We start from the raw sequence: 17587 nt of genomic DNA, 5'->3' as shown, positions 1-17587 counted from the left end.
GTAGTTCAGGTGGAATGCAAGCCAGGTAGTGATCTGGGGTCATGAAGATCCTTTCCTTCCCTTAAGTTACCGAGCCGTTTTATTAGGACCAAATTGGGCCTTGTTTTTAAGTGGGAAATTATTGTTGACCATGTGCCTGAATGGCCAATGTCCTCAGTTACTTCTGCAAGAAACGGCAGAGTTTGTTTATCTGGAGAGATGCTGGCAGCTCCAGGGCTGATTCTTTTCCATCATTTGTTAAGGGCTTGTGAAAAATTGAGTTTCCTATCACAGTCTTTTTGTGCAAAGTTAAGTCAGTACTCTTCCACATCTGTTTAGCAGTTTCCTTTCTGTGTGCAGTGTTCAGACATCTGAGGTAGTCTTTTCAGTAGAAGAATTTAGGTAAGAATTAGGGAGGGATTACAGACTTTCATGGACAGATAGCTTTAGCCTCTGGTACTTTATACACAGTAGTGATGCCAAGGAGGAAAAAAGAAAATTTAATAATAAATGGGATTGTGGGCTGGGGAAATACCTATTCTTCAAGAGCCAGTAAGCCCATTGAGGGGAGAGCAAGAGCAAGAGTTTCTAAGGGAGAGGGTTGAGGAACTGGACTGCCATTTCAGAAAGTGACTTACCTCTGATTTGCTTTCTGATTTTGTACTAGGGAAAGCTGCCCTGAGCTCTTGTTTTGTGTAGAAAAACAAATGCAAGAAACTAGAGTCAATTTGTGAAGAAGGAAGGAGGTTTAATTTCCCCAGCTGATGATCTTTGTGACAAAGTCATTAAGATCTCTTTCTGATGTTTTAGCTAACTAAAACAGCTGAATTTGTCATCTCAAGGTGCTTTCCATGTTGAAACCCAGAATAAGACTACCTGGTAATTTATCTAATCCAGTTTGTACATATGGAAAATAATGGTGTCTGCAGAGAAGATTAAGACATTTGGCTTGATGGGGCACTGTCCATGGAAGTGAAGTGTGTTATATCACACTCGAAGAGGAATGTACCTTTTCACTTTTTTAAATGGGGTTTTCATGGTATAGCTGAAGGAAATTGATGTAATAGCTGTTTTGTTATACTTTAAAAAGTGAAATTTATAGGGTGCACAACTTGGCAAAGCCTTGGTTGATGTGAGCCAAGCAACCTTGTGTTGTTTTCTGGGTTCACTGAAAGAAGAACCTACAGAGCTCTGGAAACAAATCCACAAAACCACTTATTTATTATAAGTTACACTTTAGGTCTGATTAGCGTCAGTTAATTTGAAGAGCATATAAGCAACAGTTGAACTAAAAATAGTTGCAGTACTGAGTATTTTTTGTTAATATTCTGCAGATAGCAAAAAATTTCTACTTTTGCCATGTGTAATCATGTGCAGGAAGATGGGGGAGTTGTGGAAGAAGCAAGTGTTCTGATACTTTTCTGTGCTGTACAAAAGGCAAGATAGATGTTTCTCCAGTAAGAAACCTTATACTCTGCCACAACTCTGCCACAACTCAATGTAGAATTGTCTCTACATGAGTGAATTGAAACTGGTAAGTAGTGAGATTTTCTGAAGTCAGCAGATTTGTTTGACACAGTTAGAAATGAAGTAATAATTAATAGTTAATATTATTATTGCCAGTTATTAATACAATATGTTTTTAAAGGGCGCTTCAAAATAGGTTGTACATGTACAACTAACTATGTATTTAACCTATGAAATTCTACATGGTAACTGAATGGAACAATTAGATATTGAAATTTATAGAATGATATTTCAGTACACATTATTAGTTTACATAAATACACGACTGCAATAAGCATAGAGACTAAGGGAAGCAGATCTTAGTATTTAGATTTATCTCAGACCCAAGCTACTGTCTGGGGAAGGAAGGGAAAGGAAAAACACTGTTTATGTGGAAATATATTTGATTCAGGTTTTATCTAGAAGAGACTATTAAATTATTATGTTGCCCATGACCCTAAGATCCTGAGAAGTTTGCATGTTCTCCATTATATGTTGGTCTAAATTGCACTTTTGCCTTTTGAGGCTAGCTTTCTTAAACTTATGTAGCTGGGTCTGTGATCCAAGTGCACAGCATTTAAAAAAAAAGTCTTATTTTGAAAGGGAATGGAATTATGCAATCATGGAAATAGAAACTTCAGAATAAGAAAGATGTCCAATGGTTGATCTGCCTTCTGCCAGTCAATCTGGGAGGAGAAATGAGCTTGGGAGAAGGCATTTTCCTTTAATAAACCTGACACCAGTGCCTTTATATTCTCTCTCATTTTCTCTGTGGTTCAGTTCAAGAAGATTTCAATGACCCAGATTTTTCTCAGCATAATCCTAAAGAAGATCCATGGTATAAATACAGAGCCATCAAAATCCTTTGAGACAAAAATTATCATTCATGCCAGGACAGAGATAAAGTTACTGGTATCTTTGCATGGTGGATTTATTTAACCTCTTGACAATAATTTAGGGACAGGAGGGAGAAAGGGGCAGAAGGAAATATGCTTGTAGGTAGTGACTTTTATATGTTATCTATAGCACATGAAAATACAGAGTCAGCTCCCTTGTCATTGCCTTTCGGAGTCTTGCAAATGGTTGGTTTCTCTATGATCAGCTACAGTAGAAAGGTCACTGTTTAAAGATTTTCCACTTAATATCATGCAGAATTGGTTTCCAGAGAGTGCCTCTTGTCTTAGAAGATTCACCCAATGTTTACGCTTTTCCTCTGGGGATTTTTTCATACCCTTTTGCTTACACTAAACAAAGAAACTAGGCATGTGAGCTATTTGAATATAATTGTCTTTTTAATACAGGTAATTATTTTAAATGGTTAATGTGATCCTCATGAAAATTGTTGCATAAACTTTTCAATTAGAAAGAAGGCTCTTTGATTGCATTTGTGTAGGATATTTAATTGGGTGGACAGCACAGAATGAATGTGTTTGGAAATTATCTCAGATTACCTGCTTGTAGGGGGATGCCTATAGGGAGGAGAAAGCTTTGCTTCCAATTAACTTCAAAGATAAGATAGCTTAATTGGAAACTGACTGTGCCTGACAAATTCAGAGCAGCAGTGACTTCCATGTAAAATAATCTGAAGCAGATGCTGAATGGAGAAGTAGCATTTTCTTTCATGCAGGCTTTGGCAACAGATCTCTGGCATTATGTTATCTAGTTCTATATGAGGAAGCATTTTTTTATTGTGACATGGATTTCAGCACAAAACTTCTTATTTATACCTACACTGTTAGGTTCATCAGCCTTTGACAAACAGACCATAGCACTAACTTAAAGGGAACTTAGAGCCACTTTGGCTTGGCTTGGGAAAACAGTGATGAAGAATCCTACAAAAAGACCCATTTAGGGTTCCTAAACTAGGATCAAACTAGATCTTTTTCATGCTTTTAGTTAATGTTGTGGTTATGTAACTTTTCACTATCTGTATAAGAGCTTAGAGGCTAGAGAAACAGGCTGCAAGAAAGCTCATGAATTTTAACAAGGTCTGGTGTGAAGTCCTCCACCTTTGGAGGAACAACCTCAGGCACCAGTACATGCTGGGAGTCACCCAGCTGGAAAACAGCTTGGCAGAAAAAGACCTGGGGGTCCTGGTGGACTCCAAGTTGAATGTGAACCAGCAATATGTCATTGTGGCCAAGAAGGCTGATGATATCCTGGGCTGCCGCAGGCAAAGCATCGCCAGTGGGTTAAGGGAGGTTTATTCAGCACTGGTGAGGCCACATGTTGACTGCTGGGTCCAGTTCTGGGCTCCCCAGCACAAGAGAGACATGGCCATACTGAAGAACGTCCAACAAAGGCCTGGAGAGATGATATGGGGACTGGAGCATCTGTGCTGTGAGGAAAGGCAGAGAGAGCTGGGACTGTTCAGCCTGCCAAAGAGAAAGCTCAGGAGCATCTTATGAATCTATATAATTACCTTGAAGGGGAGTGCAAAGAGGACAAAGCCAGGCTCTTTCCAGTGATGCCCAGGGGGAGGAACAAAGGTAACAAGCACAAATGGATGTTCTCTCTGAATGTGAAGCAGCACTTGTAACTGTGAGGGTGGCTGACCGTTCTCAGTCACAGCCCAGAGAGGTTGTGAATCTCTGTCCTTGGAAATACTCCAAGGCACCTGGATGCTGTCCCGGAGAAAGGGCTCAGGGTGACCCTGCTTGAGTTACAGGGTGGATCAGATAACCTCCAGAGATCCTTTCCATCCCTCAACCCTATGTGAGCTTGTGATCATTCTTAAATTTTTATAATGAGGAAATAAAACCTCAACCCATAAAACAGTTTAAGATATGTTGATCTTGCAACATATAATCTCTTTATACATACATGTCTTTAATAATAAAGTTTGGAGTTATGAGGGTGAAGCTCCCTGTTAATTCATTTAAAATTACTGAGTTTCTAAGAGTAATAGCTTTGCTTGGCTGGCATGCACCAGCATTACCAACATAATCTGCTTGAATATCTTTAAAGTAAATTCTAATAGAATTCTTATGTGGAACGATTTCTACGTTTAATATTTGTATCTTATTGATTATGAGCAGTACTAAAATGGAATAATGGCAGTCAAAATACATCTAAATATGTGTTCTATGACATATATCAGTAAAAACAGAGGAACTAGTCGTCTGATTTATAGATGATGAGAACCTGGACCAGAGCACTTAGAAGATGATCTGTTCTCTTGGGAAATCCTCAGCCTTAGAGGCACTAAAAATAACATCACTCAAATGCTTATTCAACTAGTCACAAGGGATAGAATGAAAGATTACCAGTTGGCAAAAAAGATGATGGAAAACATTTAAGGGCTGTGAAAATAGGTTTATATGATTCAGTGCAGCTTTGCACTGAAATCTGTTTGATAAGCAGCAGTGGAATACTGGTGATGATGTACCTGCAGAGGAGAAAGATGCTTGTAGTGTGATGGGAAGGACTGGGTGTATTGATGTCAGGGTAAGAGGAGCTGCTCTGGAATAAGTGTTGGTACAAAGCAGCACTCACATCTCTGCACTGTGACCTGCAGCAGGAGATGCAGAGCTGGCATGTTAATCTTCAGGAACAGGCAGAGGAGAGGAGCTGCAAGAGAGAAAGGATGGAGCAGTTTGTGATACTTCAAATCAGGCTGCTGAGAACTGGGAAGAGCATAAGAGAGGAGAGGCTATTACTGTTCATCCACTATGTGGCCACAGGTCCTTTAAAGCAACTTGTGTGTATGCCTGCTGAATGTCTTGCTTATTGTCGGTTTAGCAAAGTAACCTTTTTAAAAGTTGGCATAAATGCTGCAGACTTCAAGCTGTATAATACAATATATAATGAGCTAACTACTTCACTTTTGAGCCACTGGTGCTCCAGGAATTAATGCCTGGAAACCTCAGTACATGTAGATGATAGGGGAGAGCTGGAGGACATTGTTGTAAGTAGGATTGTATAGAGGACCATTTAGTTGCCTTTGTTTCTCAGCTTTTGGTAAAAACTGGTTGATTCCTTTCAGTTCATAATAGGCTGAATACCAAGCTGTTTCTATAATGTCATGGATTGCTTGTTCGGCATCTTTTTAATTAGTGACATTTTATTTAGTCCAAATTAAATATGCCAGATGTAGCTGATTTAGTGGCTAACAATGATGAGTGAGGGGAGGGAGAGCTAACATATAGCCGTCTGTTCTCAGGGAAGTTTTTTTTTATTATTTTTTAATTTTTTTTATTCCTAGTTCTACAGGAGAAGTTGGAGTGGTAACCATGGCAGCAGGGAATTTGTCCCTGTAAGCTAAGCAAAGGGTTGGGTTGTGTGGGGTTTTTTTGTGTTTGTTTTTTCGTTTTTGGTGCCCCTACTTGGAGGAAGGGATGTGCAAAGTGGTCTCAAGCAAGCCTTGGAGAGAGAACTTGGAAATAGATAAGTTAGAGATGCTTGCTGTGGATTTAAACTCAAGAGTTGATCTTCCTGTAGTGTGCAGGGATGGATGGGTGCAGCAGTAAAGCAGAGCAGTGAGAGATGTAAAACATTTCTTGGTACCTTGGATCTCTACATGAAGTATTTTTGGGTGGGGTAGTTAGACACTGTATGCTAATAAATCTCTTGTATTACTGGTTTTTGGTTTATGCCAATATTTTTCTCACTTTTTTCAACTGAAAATTAATAAATCTTAGCACATTGGAAGAGAGTGAAATTTGCATGGAGCTAGCTGCATTCAAGATAGAATATCCAGCTTAATCGTGGTGCCATAACCCTGGACCTTACATCATCCCTGTAAACTTTTCCATATCACGCCATTATTTTCCTCTGATACTTAGATCTACCAAAAATTAAACAGCAGAGCAGTTTCATGGAACAGTTTTCCCCCCGTAAAAGAAATAATTGGAAATGAGAATTACACATGCCTTGGGGAGAGGATAACATAAGCTCTCTTCTTCCATTGACATAACTTTTCCTGGGTAAAGATCTGCAGGGGGTTAATTCTGGCCACACAATCGATGCTTACACAGTTGTGCAGAAATCCCCTCCCCACCCAATGTGAGCAACTCTGTTAAAAGCATTTATTATGTGCATGTGACAAACTGACCCATAAAACATCCTGAACGTTGCAGGCAGCAACAATTAGCTGATGCTCACTGCTTGGAATTGCTGGCTTCCAGAGCTGGTAGCTTGGGAGACAGGAAGTTAAGCAATATTGCTGAATACTGTACAGCACAGAGGCAGCTGACGGCCGGGCATTAGGGATGCTCTGCCATGCTGCTAGAGTTAAGCCTGTCACTCTCTCCTTATAAAGCACCCTGCTGCTACTGTCAGAGCAGTATGAACTCAGCCCGACTGGAAAAAATGATTGTGTGTTGTGCCTGGTGCTGTCGGAGTGTGGGACATTTGTATTTCCAAGATGTGCTTGAGCTTTGGGGTTTTCAGTGCGGGGAAGCCATTGTGCTGTAAATTTCGTTGGGTGTTTATACTTTAAATGGTCATCATTCCTTGAGTGCCCATAGGTTACAGTCAGTTCTCATGAAGAGTCTTTCTCCATGTTTTGCCTTCTTTTTACCAGTAGCTGCCATTATCTTTTTCACTGTCCTAAGTTGTTCTCATCTTCATATTTTCGCACTTAGGTTAGTTGTAGCCATTGTATTTTGTCTCCATGTGACATATCATACTTGATTCTTCTCTCATCAAGCTACGCATGTTGAATTCAGAGAGGTTTTTCTTAAAAAGTTGACTTTGTTTTGCTTTCCAGCTTCCCCCTCTCTACTGGCATCTTTGATGTAACTTCCTGTTTGGGATGTTATTGCTCCATCAGGATGTGTGTGTGTGTGTGAGGAATAAAGGAACTCTTGTAAAGATAGATAATTGATTTTTTTTTTTTTATTCCTTTGGGTGTTTTTTAATTTAGTGCATCACTGTATCTGTTTCTGAAAACTTTTTTCATGCCGCTGAAGCACATCTGGGAGCTGGGGCTTCAGCTAAGAATTTGTTTTCATTAATATTTTTAGATTCATTTTAGCCCTCAGGGATGCAGAGGAAACCTTAGGAACTCTGCTCTTGAAAGCACTGGGGAACAGATTCACAAGTGCTTAAATCCTTGGCTTTTTCACTCCTTCTGGTTACTTTCTTGGGGAAGATGGAGGAAGACACAGGAGTGGGAAGAAGGTCTATCTTTGTCTTACTCTGTATTGCATTCTAAGTTTGATTTCTGTCCAGCCCTACATCTTAATGCTAGCTTAGATTCCTCCGCTACCAGACTAGGTAAATTGGGTTGTTCGTTCAAGACAAATTTTGTAATTGTAACTACTTGTTCTTAAAATAACGCGTTTGTTTTGTTGTATCTGGACATTCAAAATACAGTTTATTTGGCATTTTCCCCTATTGTTGGGCTGCTGTTTTTGTTTTGTTTTATTTCTGTTGCTACATCAACCACAATCAAAATCCCAAGGTCCCATTTTATCATATAAGAGATAGTCACCACTCCAAAGGTTTGCCCATGCATTAAAAATGTGTACATTTTCAAATACTAATCCTCAGTCTCCAAAGACGTCTTTGAAAGCAGTCTCTGGTCCCTTTCCCAGTAATATGTGGCTGGACCCATGGATGCAAATGCAGTGCTGGAGCCACGTCTAGGTGCAGTCCTTAAGGGTGTTCCTATTGTCTGCTCTGCAACCTCTGCTCAGGAAAACATGCAAGGGAAGAGGAGGGTTTGTGGGCTACGCAGAAGTTCTGCTTGGATAATCGTAAATCAAAGTGAGAAGCCAATTGCACGCTGCCGACCCCTGTGCTGAAATGGCTTTTTGGCTCATAGGGTTCCTGGGCCCTAGATGACAAGGGCTTCAGCTGCTGTTGTCACAGTGTCCTACTGGGAAATAAGGAACCATCCTAGTCTTGGGGACCTCAACCATTTTACTAAATCCTATGGGAAGCTACTCCCTGAAGCTTTGTTGTACCCTCTGCCAAGCTTCAAATTAATGTGGTTTTTGTGGTTGGAAGCCTGTGCAGGAAGGAAGATGTGGTAATAATTCCTTTTCTGCAGAGTATTTTATAATGCCAAAGCAATTTAAAATACTCAGTAACTAGCTTGGTTACTTTTAAGGATTTAATCAAGGAATTATTATGTTTTTTCTTTGTATTACCCTTTCTAGAGTTGTTAGTGATTTAAATTGTGTTTGCAAGAAGTTTTGTACTAAACTCTTCTCTTGGACAAAATTCAGACAATAAATAATGCATTCTGTAAGCACAGCTGAGGAGAATTGCAAACTATCTAGGGATAAATTGCACTATAAAATATATGTAAGATAAAGGTTAATGCCAACAAAATCATTTAATGCCTTTCATTACATAACCAGAGGAGTATAACAGTGTCTGTAACTGTCTTTTTTAAGGTATGTAAAGGATCTTGAAACCAGAAGGAATTTTTGCATAAAAAGGAATTGCTGTTAGGAGGAGCTGTGTGGAGAGAAGGGAGCACATTTACAGACTTAGAGTCAAAACTAACAGAAAATGCTGGAACAGTCTGGACCCCCAGATCCAGGACTGAGTGAGCTGGCTGTTGCTGCACTCCCTTCCTGCTGGTGTGGACTGTCAAAGCCTATACAAACTGCTTTCCAAGCTTTCTCTCTTCCAGCATTCTGCAAATACCCTGAAGCTTCAGCAAAATTCATAAAGGCCTATTGTTACTCTTAGAAGGATTGAAAAAGTCTTTCTCCTTTCTTTTACCTAAAAATGAGAGGCAAATGAGGAATTGAGTGGGAAGATGTGAAAGTGTCAAACAGGTCAAATGATCTATCTGAACATTTGAACATTAAACCAAAGTGGGAAAGAGTTGAAACAGCTTTTGGGAATACTGTCACAAAATTGATGTGTTGTCTGTATGTAGGTATGTATCACTTAAAACTGCATTCCTCTATTTATTTTTAAAATATGGAAATTACAGAGTAGCAGCTTACAGTTTCCAAACCTTCAGCCTCTAAGTATGTGCACACACATTGAGATAAATCTTTTGTTCTTGAAAATGTGCTCTGCACAATTGTATGTAAAAAGCTGATATTTTTGAAGATGCTTCGATGCAGTTGCTATATAATACTATACAGAGAGAAGTACTTTTAGATTTAAGAAATGTTTTAAGTTTTGAGAAGATAGACGCAGATAATTCAGTGCCTGCACAGCAGATAATAATTTTCACATGCAGTTTTTAATTAGAGGAGGAAAAGCTTTGGCTTGTTTTTACAATATTTCTGTTTTAAACTTTAATAGTACCCCAAGTGTGCTCATTGTATGTGTTCCTTTAAATATGCTTTGTATACATGCAATGTAACACACTTTGCTTATTTCTTTAAGCTCAAATGTCAACAAGCACAGTGTGTAATTGTGCTAGTTTTGACTGGGGTAGAGTCAATTTTCTTCTTAGTAGCTGGTATGGGGCCATGTTTCGGATTTGTGATGAAAGCAGTGTTGATTATTCCAGAGATGTTTTAGTCACTGCTCAGCAGTGCTTACACAGAGGCAAGGTCTTTTCTGGTACTCACCCCACCCCTCCAGCAAAGAGGGGAGGGGAACACAAGGAGCTCAAGGGGATAGAGTCAGGACAGTTGAGTCCAATTAACCCAAGGGAAATCCTCCACCTTTTGGTGTCATGCTTGGCATATGAAGCTGGGGGAAGAAGAATGGGGCCAAGGGGAGGAACATTTGAAGTGATGGTTTTTGTCCTCCTAAATCACCCTTACTCATGGTGGGCTTTCCTGGGGATGGCAGAACATCTGCCTGCCCATGGAAAGTGGGGAATGAATTTCATGTTTTGCTTTGCTCATGTGCATGGCTTTTGCTTTCCTGATTAAACTGTCCTTGTTTCAACCTGTCAGTTTTCTAATGTAATTCCCTCTAATTCTCTCCCCCATCCCACTGGGGGCAGTAAGTAATCAGCTGTGTGGGGCTAAGCTGTTGGCTAGGGTTAAACCATGATGTAGCTAGTACAGAGGAATGTTTGCTTGATAAATCACCACAGTGGCCTGAATTCGCCAGCATAGCTTATGGCTTCCATCTTAAATCCAGAATCAGGAGTCGGTCATCTGCTTTAGATGTTAAGTTGCTCCATCTCTCTCCCTTACTTTCACAAGGAATGTAACTCTCCAAAATTACTGGATGGATGTGTGACTGGATGTTCATATATGATGGCTTCAGAAGAGCTAACCCTCTCAATACCAATGCTGACTTGAACCCGGTGCTAATCCTCCCCTGCCTATCTCTGTGACTCCCAAAACCTCTCTTGCTGGTGCAACCCTCATGGAGTTTATTACTTCAGTATTGGTTTTGATGACCACTGAACATAAGGTGCTATGATTCCCCTTTAGGACTGGTTATTCCTCTGACCCTTGGAAATGGGTTTAAAATTCAATAGCCCAGTGAAGGGGGACAGAATGAGGGTTTTGAAACATGACCAACTAAAGCAGGGGTTTGTGGAAATGTTTTTTTTTTAGATTACTGTTCTGTATATGAAAGTCGTAGACTAAGATCTTGATCATACAACAGTTGTTCTCTGTTGTTCATAGGCTTTTAAATGTGTACCTAAATATAGTATATACCAGAGGAGAGAGTAAATGTTGCTATGAGAACCTTAACCTCAGCATTTCCAAAGGTTTTATGTGTATATGTGGGGGGTGGGAAGAAGTAATCACGTACCTCACAGGTTTTTTTGTTTTATAAGGAGGCACTATCAAATGCCTTGTGTATAAGTGATCTTATCCATGATGTATTGCTGTTACCACCGCTGTTTGTCTGAAGGGCCATTTTCCTGCATGAGCAGTGCAACAGAGAAGGCAAAAAGAACCATAGGATTGACCTATATATTTGTTTCATTACAGCAGTTGAAATTTCCATGTCTTATAAAGCTGCCTTAATGCTGCTGGGCAAGTAAAGGGAGATTGGCTGGTACTCTGGCATGTAGATGTGGTTGACTGAGTTGCTTGCCTGTCAGGTGTGCACAGAGCATGCTTAGAGGCCTCTCTTTTTCAAAGGTCTTTAACTTTAGGAAGCAAAACCTTCATTTGTTGCTTTTTCAACCAGGCAAACAGCAGTTCAAGGGTAGCCTGCAGGCTGAGCTTGAGTCTTCAGCAGCTTTGAGTTGACCGATCCTAATTGAAAGCTTCCTCATTCCTCCAGTGACTGACTGCTCTTGTGAGCTGATAAGCTTTGATTATAAAGAGCTTTTAGAAAAAAGATCTCATCAAAACAGGGTTCCAGTGAAAACAGCAAGTACCTGTCTGGTACATAGGTACCTTCTGCAGTTAAATAGCTGCTTCTGCTTGGGCAAGGTACATGCATACATTTCAGTTCCATTTCCTTTCTATGTACCTCACTGATTGTGTATGATTATCATGTCTGAACACTCTTGATGAGTGAAATAGGGGGATGGAAGTAAAAAAAAAACTTGCTGGACTGATTTTCTGTTTGTGCAGCTCTTAGTAATGACTCTTCGGTGTATTTTAATAGCTTTCTGTGAAGTCTCTGATCTAAATCTCTTATAAAGGGAAACTATCAAAGAACAAGTGTACTGAAACCATTTATCTATTAGATTTCAGTCAGAGGGCCTTCTGATAACTGGTGCTTCCTTATGTTTGGAGTCATAACCCAGGATAACAAAGGTTTGCACTGATATAAATTACACTGCTTGATTTCAGATTGTAGAATGCAAATGTAGATCTGTTCGCCACTGAAGATTTTCAGTATAACATCATGTAAAAGAGTGAATTTTTATGATCATTGTGTATAGTCACAGGTTTTGTTTTGAAGAAAAAGGAAAGAAATAGTGTAAAAAGTAGGGAGAAATGATGTGATCATCACATGACTTTGGGTTTTCTGTTTTTTGTTGGGTTTTTTTTCCCCCTTCACATTCCTAAAATATTTTCATTACGTGATACACATAAAATATTGCAGTGAGGTTGAGGAACTGAGGCTGGGAGATGAAACAGCCATGAAGATACTCGACCCATTAGATGAAATCACCAAAGTGATGAATATTAATGTTCTTTTAAATTTTTAATTTTTTTAGGTCTTTTTGTCTTTTGAAAAAAGAAAAGAAAAGCTTGGGGGAAGACTTCTTTCCAGAACAATGGTGCAGTCTGTTATCTGCTCCTTTGCACTGTGAAGCACTGAATGTTCAGCCAATATAGTGCTCTGGTTGGCTTAGCATTCTTAACCTTAATTTTGAATAGAAGGTGCCTTGTGCTGCTGACGTAATTAGGGTCTTTTGTAAATCACTGTTGCAGGCAGTCTGCTGTTGCATTTCACTGCATTTCTCGGAGGGATGCAGGGCAAAAGTGTCAGACTAACTTTTTGAACCTCTCATCAGGCAAAGTGTTTTCATTATTGGAGTATTTTATTCAAATGAATCCTGCTTCATTTTCCTTTGTAAGTCCAAAATCAATTTTGGAAGTGAAACAGTGTTTCTGGTGGAAGAAGTTTGAATAGAGTGCTCTTAAAGTGGGGTGGGGGGGGGGGGGGGAAGGGGAAGAGAGAGAAAGGAAAAGTGAGAGTTGGATTTGACCAACTGACTTTAAATGCAGTCCCCTCTGTGATACAGGAATACTGTTATCTGCGTCTCTTGTCGCAGAAACTGTCAGAAAGTTGGAGATTAAGCTTTTGTCGTCAGGCTGGTTTCCTATTTGTGGTTATACTTCATAACTCTGCAGCGTTGTGTGGGGGCATAAAATCCCCTTCCCTTCCTCTGAGCCTCCTAGGGGCTGTTACACTCTTGCCTCTGCAGAGGCACACGGTTTCATCTCACTCCTGCCTCTCTCCCGTCCCCTGGGGCAGGGTTTAGCTCAGGCCATTAGATCCCCTCCTGATGCAGTGTTTTATATCTGTGATGTCAGTGGTGATACATGGCCTTGCACTGTCCTTGATGGCAAACACAGCACTATTAATAGTCAGTGAAGTTAACTTGCTCTTCACTGTGTGCACACTGCCCACCCACTGCACTCCAGTCCCTGGGCTTTAAAGGCACTGTTAACACCCCAAGGGCTGACTGGTCCCACAATGAACATATCCATGTTTGTAACCCAGCTCCCTTAGCGGCTGTGGTGTGGGGACAGTGGGTGCTGCCTCCAGGGCCTGGCTCTCCGGAGGAGGGAACATGGCATTACAGTAGTCGCACGCCAAACTGCAGCGTTGGGTATCCAGTTTTGAAATGCTGTTGTACTTCAGGGGGGGCTGGCATCAGCATCAGCTCAGACTCTGGGCAAGGAGGGGGAGGGTGGAACATGTACCCATGACCTCTTTACTTCATACTGAGAGAGCACAGCATGAATGAGCATAAAAGACAGCTGCAGCTTTCTTCCAGTGGCCACACGGCATTAAGGTTTTCCATGCTTGGGAGCAGGGAAAAGTGTCGTGGTGGTTGTCTTACAGCTCTCTCTTTTCCATTCTGCACGGGCTGAAGAGGCACCTTCAGTAGCACAGCTTTGCCTCTTTTCTGGGACTTGGCACTGGCAGTGATCAGGTGCAGTCTGTCCTGTATCACTGCCTTGTTCCCAGCAGGAAGGGAAAAGAGGCGGGGCTTGTCCTCCAGGTGTTGCAAAAGTGGCGATTGCTGCGGCGTATTCTTGATTCGGGCTCCCCTCACTGAAAGCTGAGGCAGAGCTGTGCTTCTCGTGATTAATGAATGAATGATGTCACCAGGTTGGTTCCCGAGGCAGGAAATCTATCCAAAATAGTTTCGTTTCAATACAGAAAGTGCAGTTACGTGCACAGAGTAAGCTGAAAGTAGAAATTAATTCTTCCACCACCAACTTTTCGGTTCAACCGATGGCTATACTGTAAAAGTAGAAGAAAAAAAAAATAAAGCGGGTGTTATTCCTTCCCATTCCCCGCTGAAACAGATAAAATAGCTACTTTCTGTCTTGTTGCATACCGGTTTTTCTGTGTGCTTGCCCATCCTGGGAGGGAACACGAGAGCTGCGCTCCCCACTCGCACACTGCGGCGCGATGCCTGCGGGGTGTCTCGGGCATCCATCCACTCGTGTCCCCCCGTCCCACGGGCGTGCTGCCGAGTGGCGGGGCGGGCCGGGACCGCTGCGGGTGTGATGCGGGGCTCTGCTGCGGCACGGCGCTAGCGACACAACAGAGACTTGCCCGCAGGACAGAAAACGGGGGCACCCCCACGCCCAACAAATTCCTGCGTGTGTGCGGATGCCTCTGGCTTGGCTAAACGCTGGCAGGAGTGCTGCCGTGACATTGCACAGCACGCGTGCCTTCCCTAGAGCAACCGGGATTCCCCCTCCTCTCCTCTCCAGAGCCCGCTTCTGAAAGAGCTGGCTCATCCCTGCTGTCAGATGAAGCCGTTTCCTGAACGCGCGGGTTTGAGTCACTTGGGCTGGATGAGGCTTTAACTCCTCCCTCGCCGGGCTCGAATTTGTGCGTAGCCGGGGCACCGGGGAGCGGGGGCGGCGCCGGCCGTGCTCGCTGGCCCCCGGCGCGGTGGCACCGCCGGGGCGCGGAGCGGAGCCGGGCCGGGCGGGGCGGGGCGGGGAGCGGCGGCGGAGAAGTTCAAGTGCCCAAGTTGCAGGCGATGACATCAGCGCGGGCAGGCCGGGCTGCGGGCGGGACCGGCACCGGCGCCGGGGCAGCAGCACACGCATGCCGGGCTCCCCGCCCCGCGCCCGCCCCAGGGGTCTCAAGCGCCCCGAGGTCGTCATAAAAATAAACCACGTTTCTTTTGTAATTCTTTTTTTTTTCTTTTGGGGGGGGGGGGGGGGGATGGGGGAGGCGGGAATAATTTGGAAGTCTGATAGTGTGTGGGAAATGATTACATCAGTCGGAGGGAGGGCTAGGATTGGTCTGCACAGTGTGGTTTGATTCACTACCGCAAAGATTGCGTGTAACCCTTTGAGTGGAGCTCTGGCAGAGTTGTTTCCCTCCCCAGAAACAGTCCCCATAGCAGGGGCTACGTGACAGGTAGGGTACGGCAGCCCCTGACGCCGCCGGCACCCCAGGCGCCCAGCCACAGGCTGCAGAGGGTCGGCGGAGGCAGAGAACTAACTCTCAAGAGGCAATCCCCATTTAAAATGCCATCTTGTTCTTCCGACTGCTGCCTTTTACGTGCTGTTGAGGTAAGATTTTCCATATCGAATTACCCTCCAGGTTTTTGTTAGACTCTCCATCTCTCCCTAGTATGTGGAGCGTTTTAAACACGGAGTTGATTTAAATCTGGGACCTGCACATTTGCCTGGAGAAATAATTTTGCGGGAAGTGTCTCTCGCTTGAGCAGAACAATGCAAAGAGGAAAGCATCTGTATAATTCAGGAGGTGGGGGAGAAGGTTCTTGACTTGTTCTCTCATCCCCATTGATATTTAGGATGTGCATCGTATGTATATTTGGTTGCAAACTACTTTCAAGCTAGGATCAAAAGAGAAGTCAGGGCAGGGAGACAAATGTGTGGATTGTGCTAGGTAATTGATTAGCTGGCAAACTGCAAGTGGGACTTCCCCACATAAAACAATAAAAAGTTAGTGGGGAACAAGAGAGCCTTTTTTAATCACTGGGGTCTTGGCCTGCTTCTCTGTGAATGTGCAGAGGCCTCCGATGGGATCGCAACGAAAATTGTGTGTGTTTGACTGGATGTGATTTCTCTCGCCCACTGTTGCCAAAGTGCTCTCTAGACATTGTTTCACGTTTGCTTACCTTACGCAGCTTTATATAGAACCTGCTCTCTCACTTTTCCTCTGTGTATGTGGTCATATTAACCCTGCTGAATCTTTGTTTAGTACAGGGAGGTGTTGGGGAGGGGGGAGGGGAAATAGGTCTAGGGGGCATCGAGAGAAAGTGTTATGAAGTGAATCATCCATTTCATTTGTCCTGGCTGCCAAGGTGCTTGAAACCCTCACACCAAGAGGATGATGCTTTTCTACAGTAGCTGTGTGGTTTGCCTATGTTCAGAGCTGTTGATCTGTAAGTGTACCCTTTATGTTGCAGGATGTAAAAGTCTTTAGTGAAGATGGAACAAGCAAAGTGGTCGAGATTCTAGCAGACATGACAGCCAGGGACCTCTGTCAGCTGCTCGTTTACAAAAGTCATTGTGTGGATGATAACAGCTGGACTCTAGTGGAGCATCACCCTCACCTAGGATTAGGTAGGGAATGGTCAAAGGGGTGGCATGGTTACCTGGGAACATAAAATATGTGTAATTCATATAAATGTGCTTCTAGATGGAACGTTTTCTTTTCCACTGCTTTTATTTGTACAATTAGCTGAAGTCACATACGTGCTTTCTGTGTATTACAATTTGATGTGTTAAGCATTTAAGCCTTATTTCCCATCCTCTGTTTTTTTATTATATAAAAAAAGAAGAATTGTCTAATCTTCACGCTAGCACTCTGTTGCTACCTTGCTGTGTCTGAAGCTATTGCAAATAAACAGCTTAGGCAAATTAAGCTTGATCCTTAGAGTACGGTCCTATGAAACAGCTCAGCTCATCACCAGCTGGGAGACCTGGGTGAACAGACTCAGCCTTACCTACCTACAGTAATGCTTATGAAAGCTTGACATGCTGAGGTGGGGGAGGGGGTTGGCTAAACTTGACTTCAGGCAGGGAAAAAATGGTGGCGCCACCCACAAATCCATGGGCAATTTCTGGACCAGCGGTGGTATCTGCTCTCCAGGCAGCAGCTCCTCCACCTAATTGAAATTAAGGTGTCATGGTTACAGTTTCAAGAAGGCAGCAAGAGGAAGAACCGTGGGGAATCAAATAACACCGTGAATTGGTTTAATTACAGTACCTGAAAGGATCTCATGTTATTCAGTCTTGCTTTTCCTGTTATTTTGTGGCACTGATTAGTTACAGGGTTCTGCTGTACGGCTTGCAACAGCATATCGTGCAGATAATGCTATCTATAATTCTCCATAGCGTACAATAACACTTTAAAGAGTGTAGCATTTGGAGTATTAGTTGATAAACTTAATGGGGAATGTTTTTTCTAGAAAAGAGGAAGGCAAATCATAAGCTGCAGTCACCAGCACTGGAATTGTGAATGCTATCTGTAGCTAACAGAGGGGGTTTTATGTCTAAAAATGTAATTCAGAACCCTTACAAATAAAAAAAGGAAATGATTTGCTGGAAAAGGGATGCCCTAAACCACTACTGTTGAA

At 42.4% G+C, this 17587-nt stretch overlaps 1 protein-coding gene across 2 annotated transcripts in view; it reads left to right on the top strand.

Annotated features, from left to right (window-relative positions):
* GRB10 (growth factor receptor bound protein 10) overlaps positions 1–17587 on the top strand; it is a 102690-nt gene that overhangs the window by 65116 nt on the left and 19987 nt on the right. For both annotated transcript variants that reach the window (XM_062500009.1, XM_062500018.1), the window contains one exon: positions 16415–16571. In XM_062500009.1, the coding sequence (XP_062355993.1) occupies positions 16415–16571 (157 nt within the window). The remainder of the gene's footprint in view (positions 1–16414; positions 16572–17587) is intronic.

The sequence above is a fragment of the Cinclus cinclus genome, chromosome 1 (assembly GCF_963662255.1).
Source record: "Cinclus cinclus chromosome 1, bCinCin1.1, whole genome shotgun sequence".
Taxonomy (NCBI): domain Eukaryota; kingdom Metazoa; phylum Chordata; class Aves; order Passeriformes; family Cinclidae; genus Cinclus; species Cinclus cinclus.
Note: the sequence above shows the minus strand (reverse complement) of the source record. Positions and strands in the feature narration are given on the sequence as shown.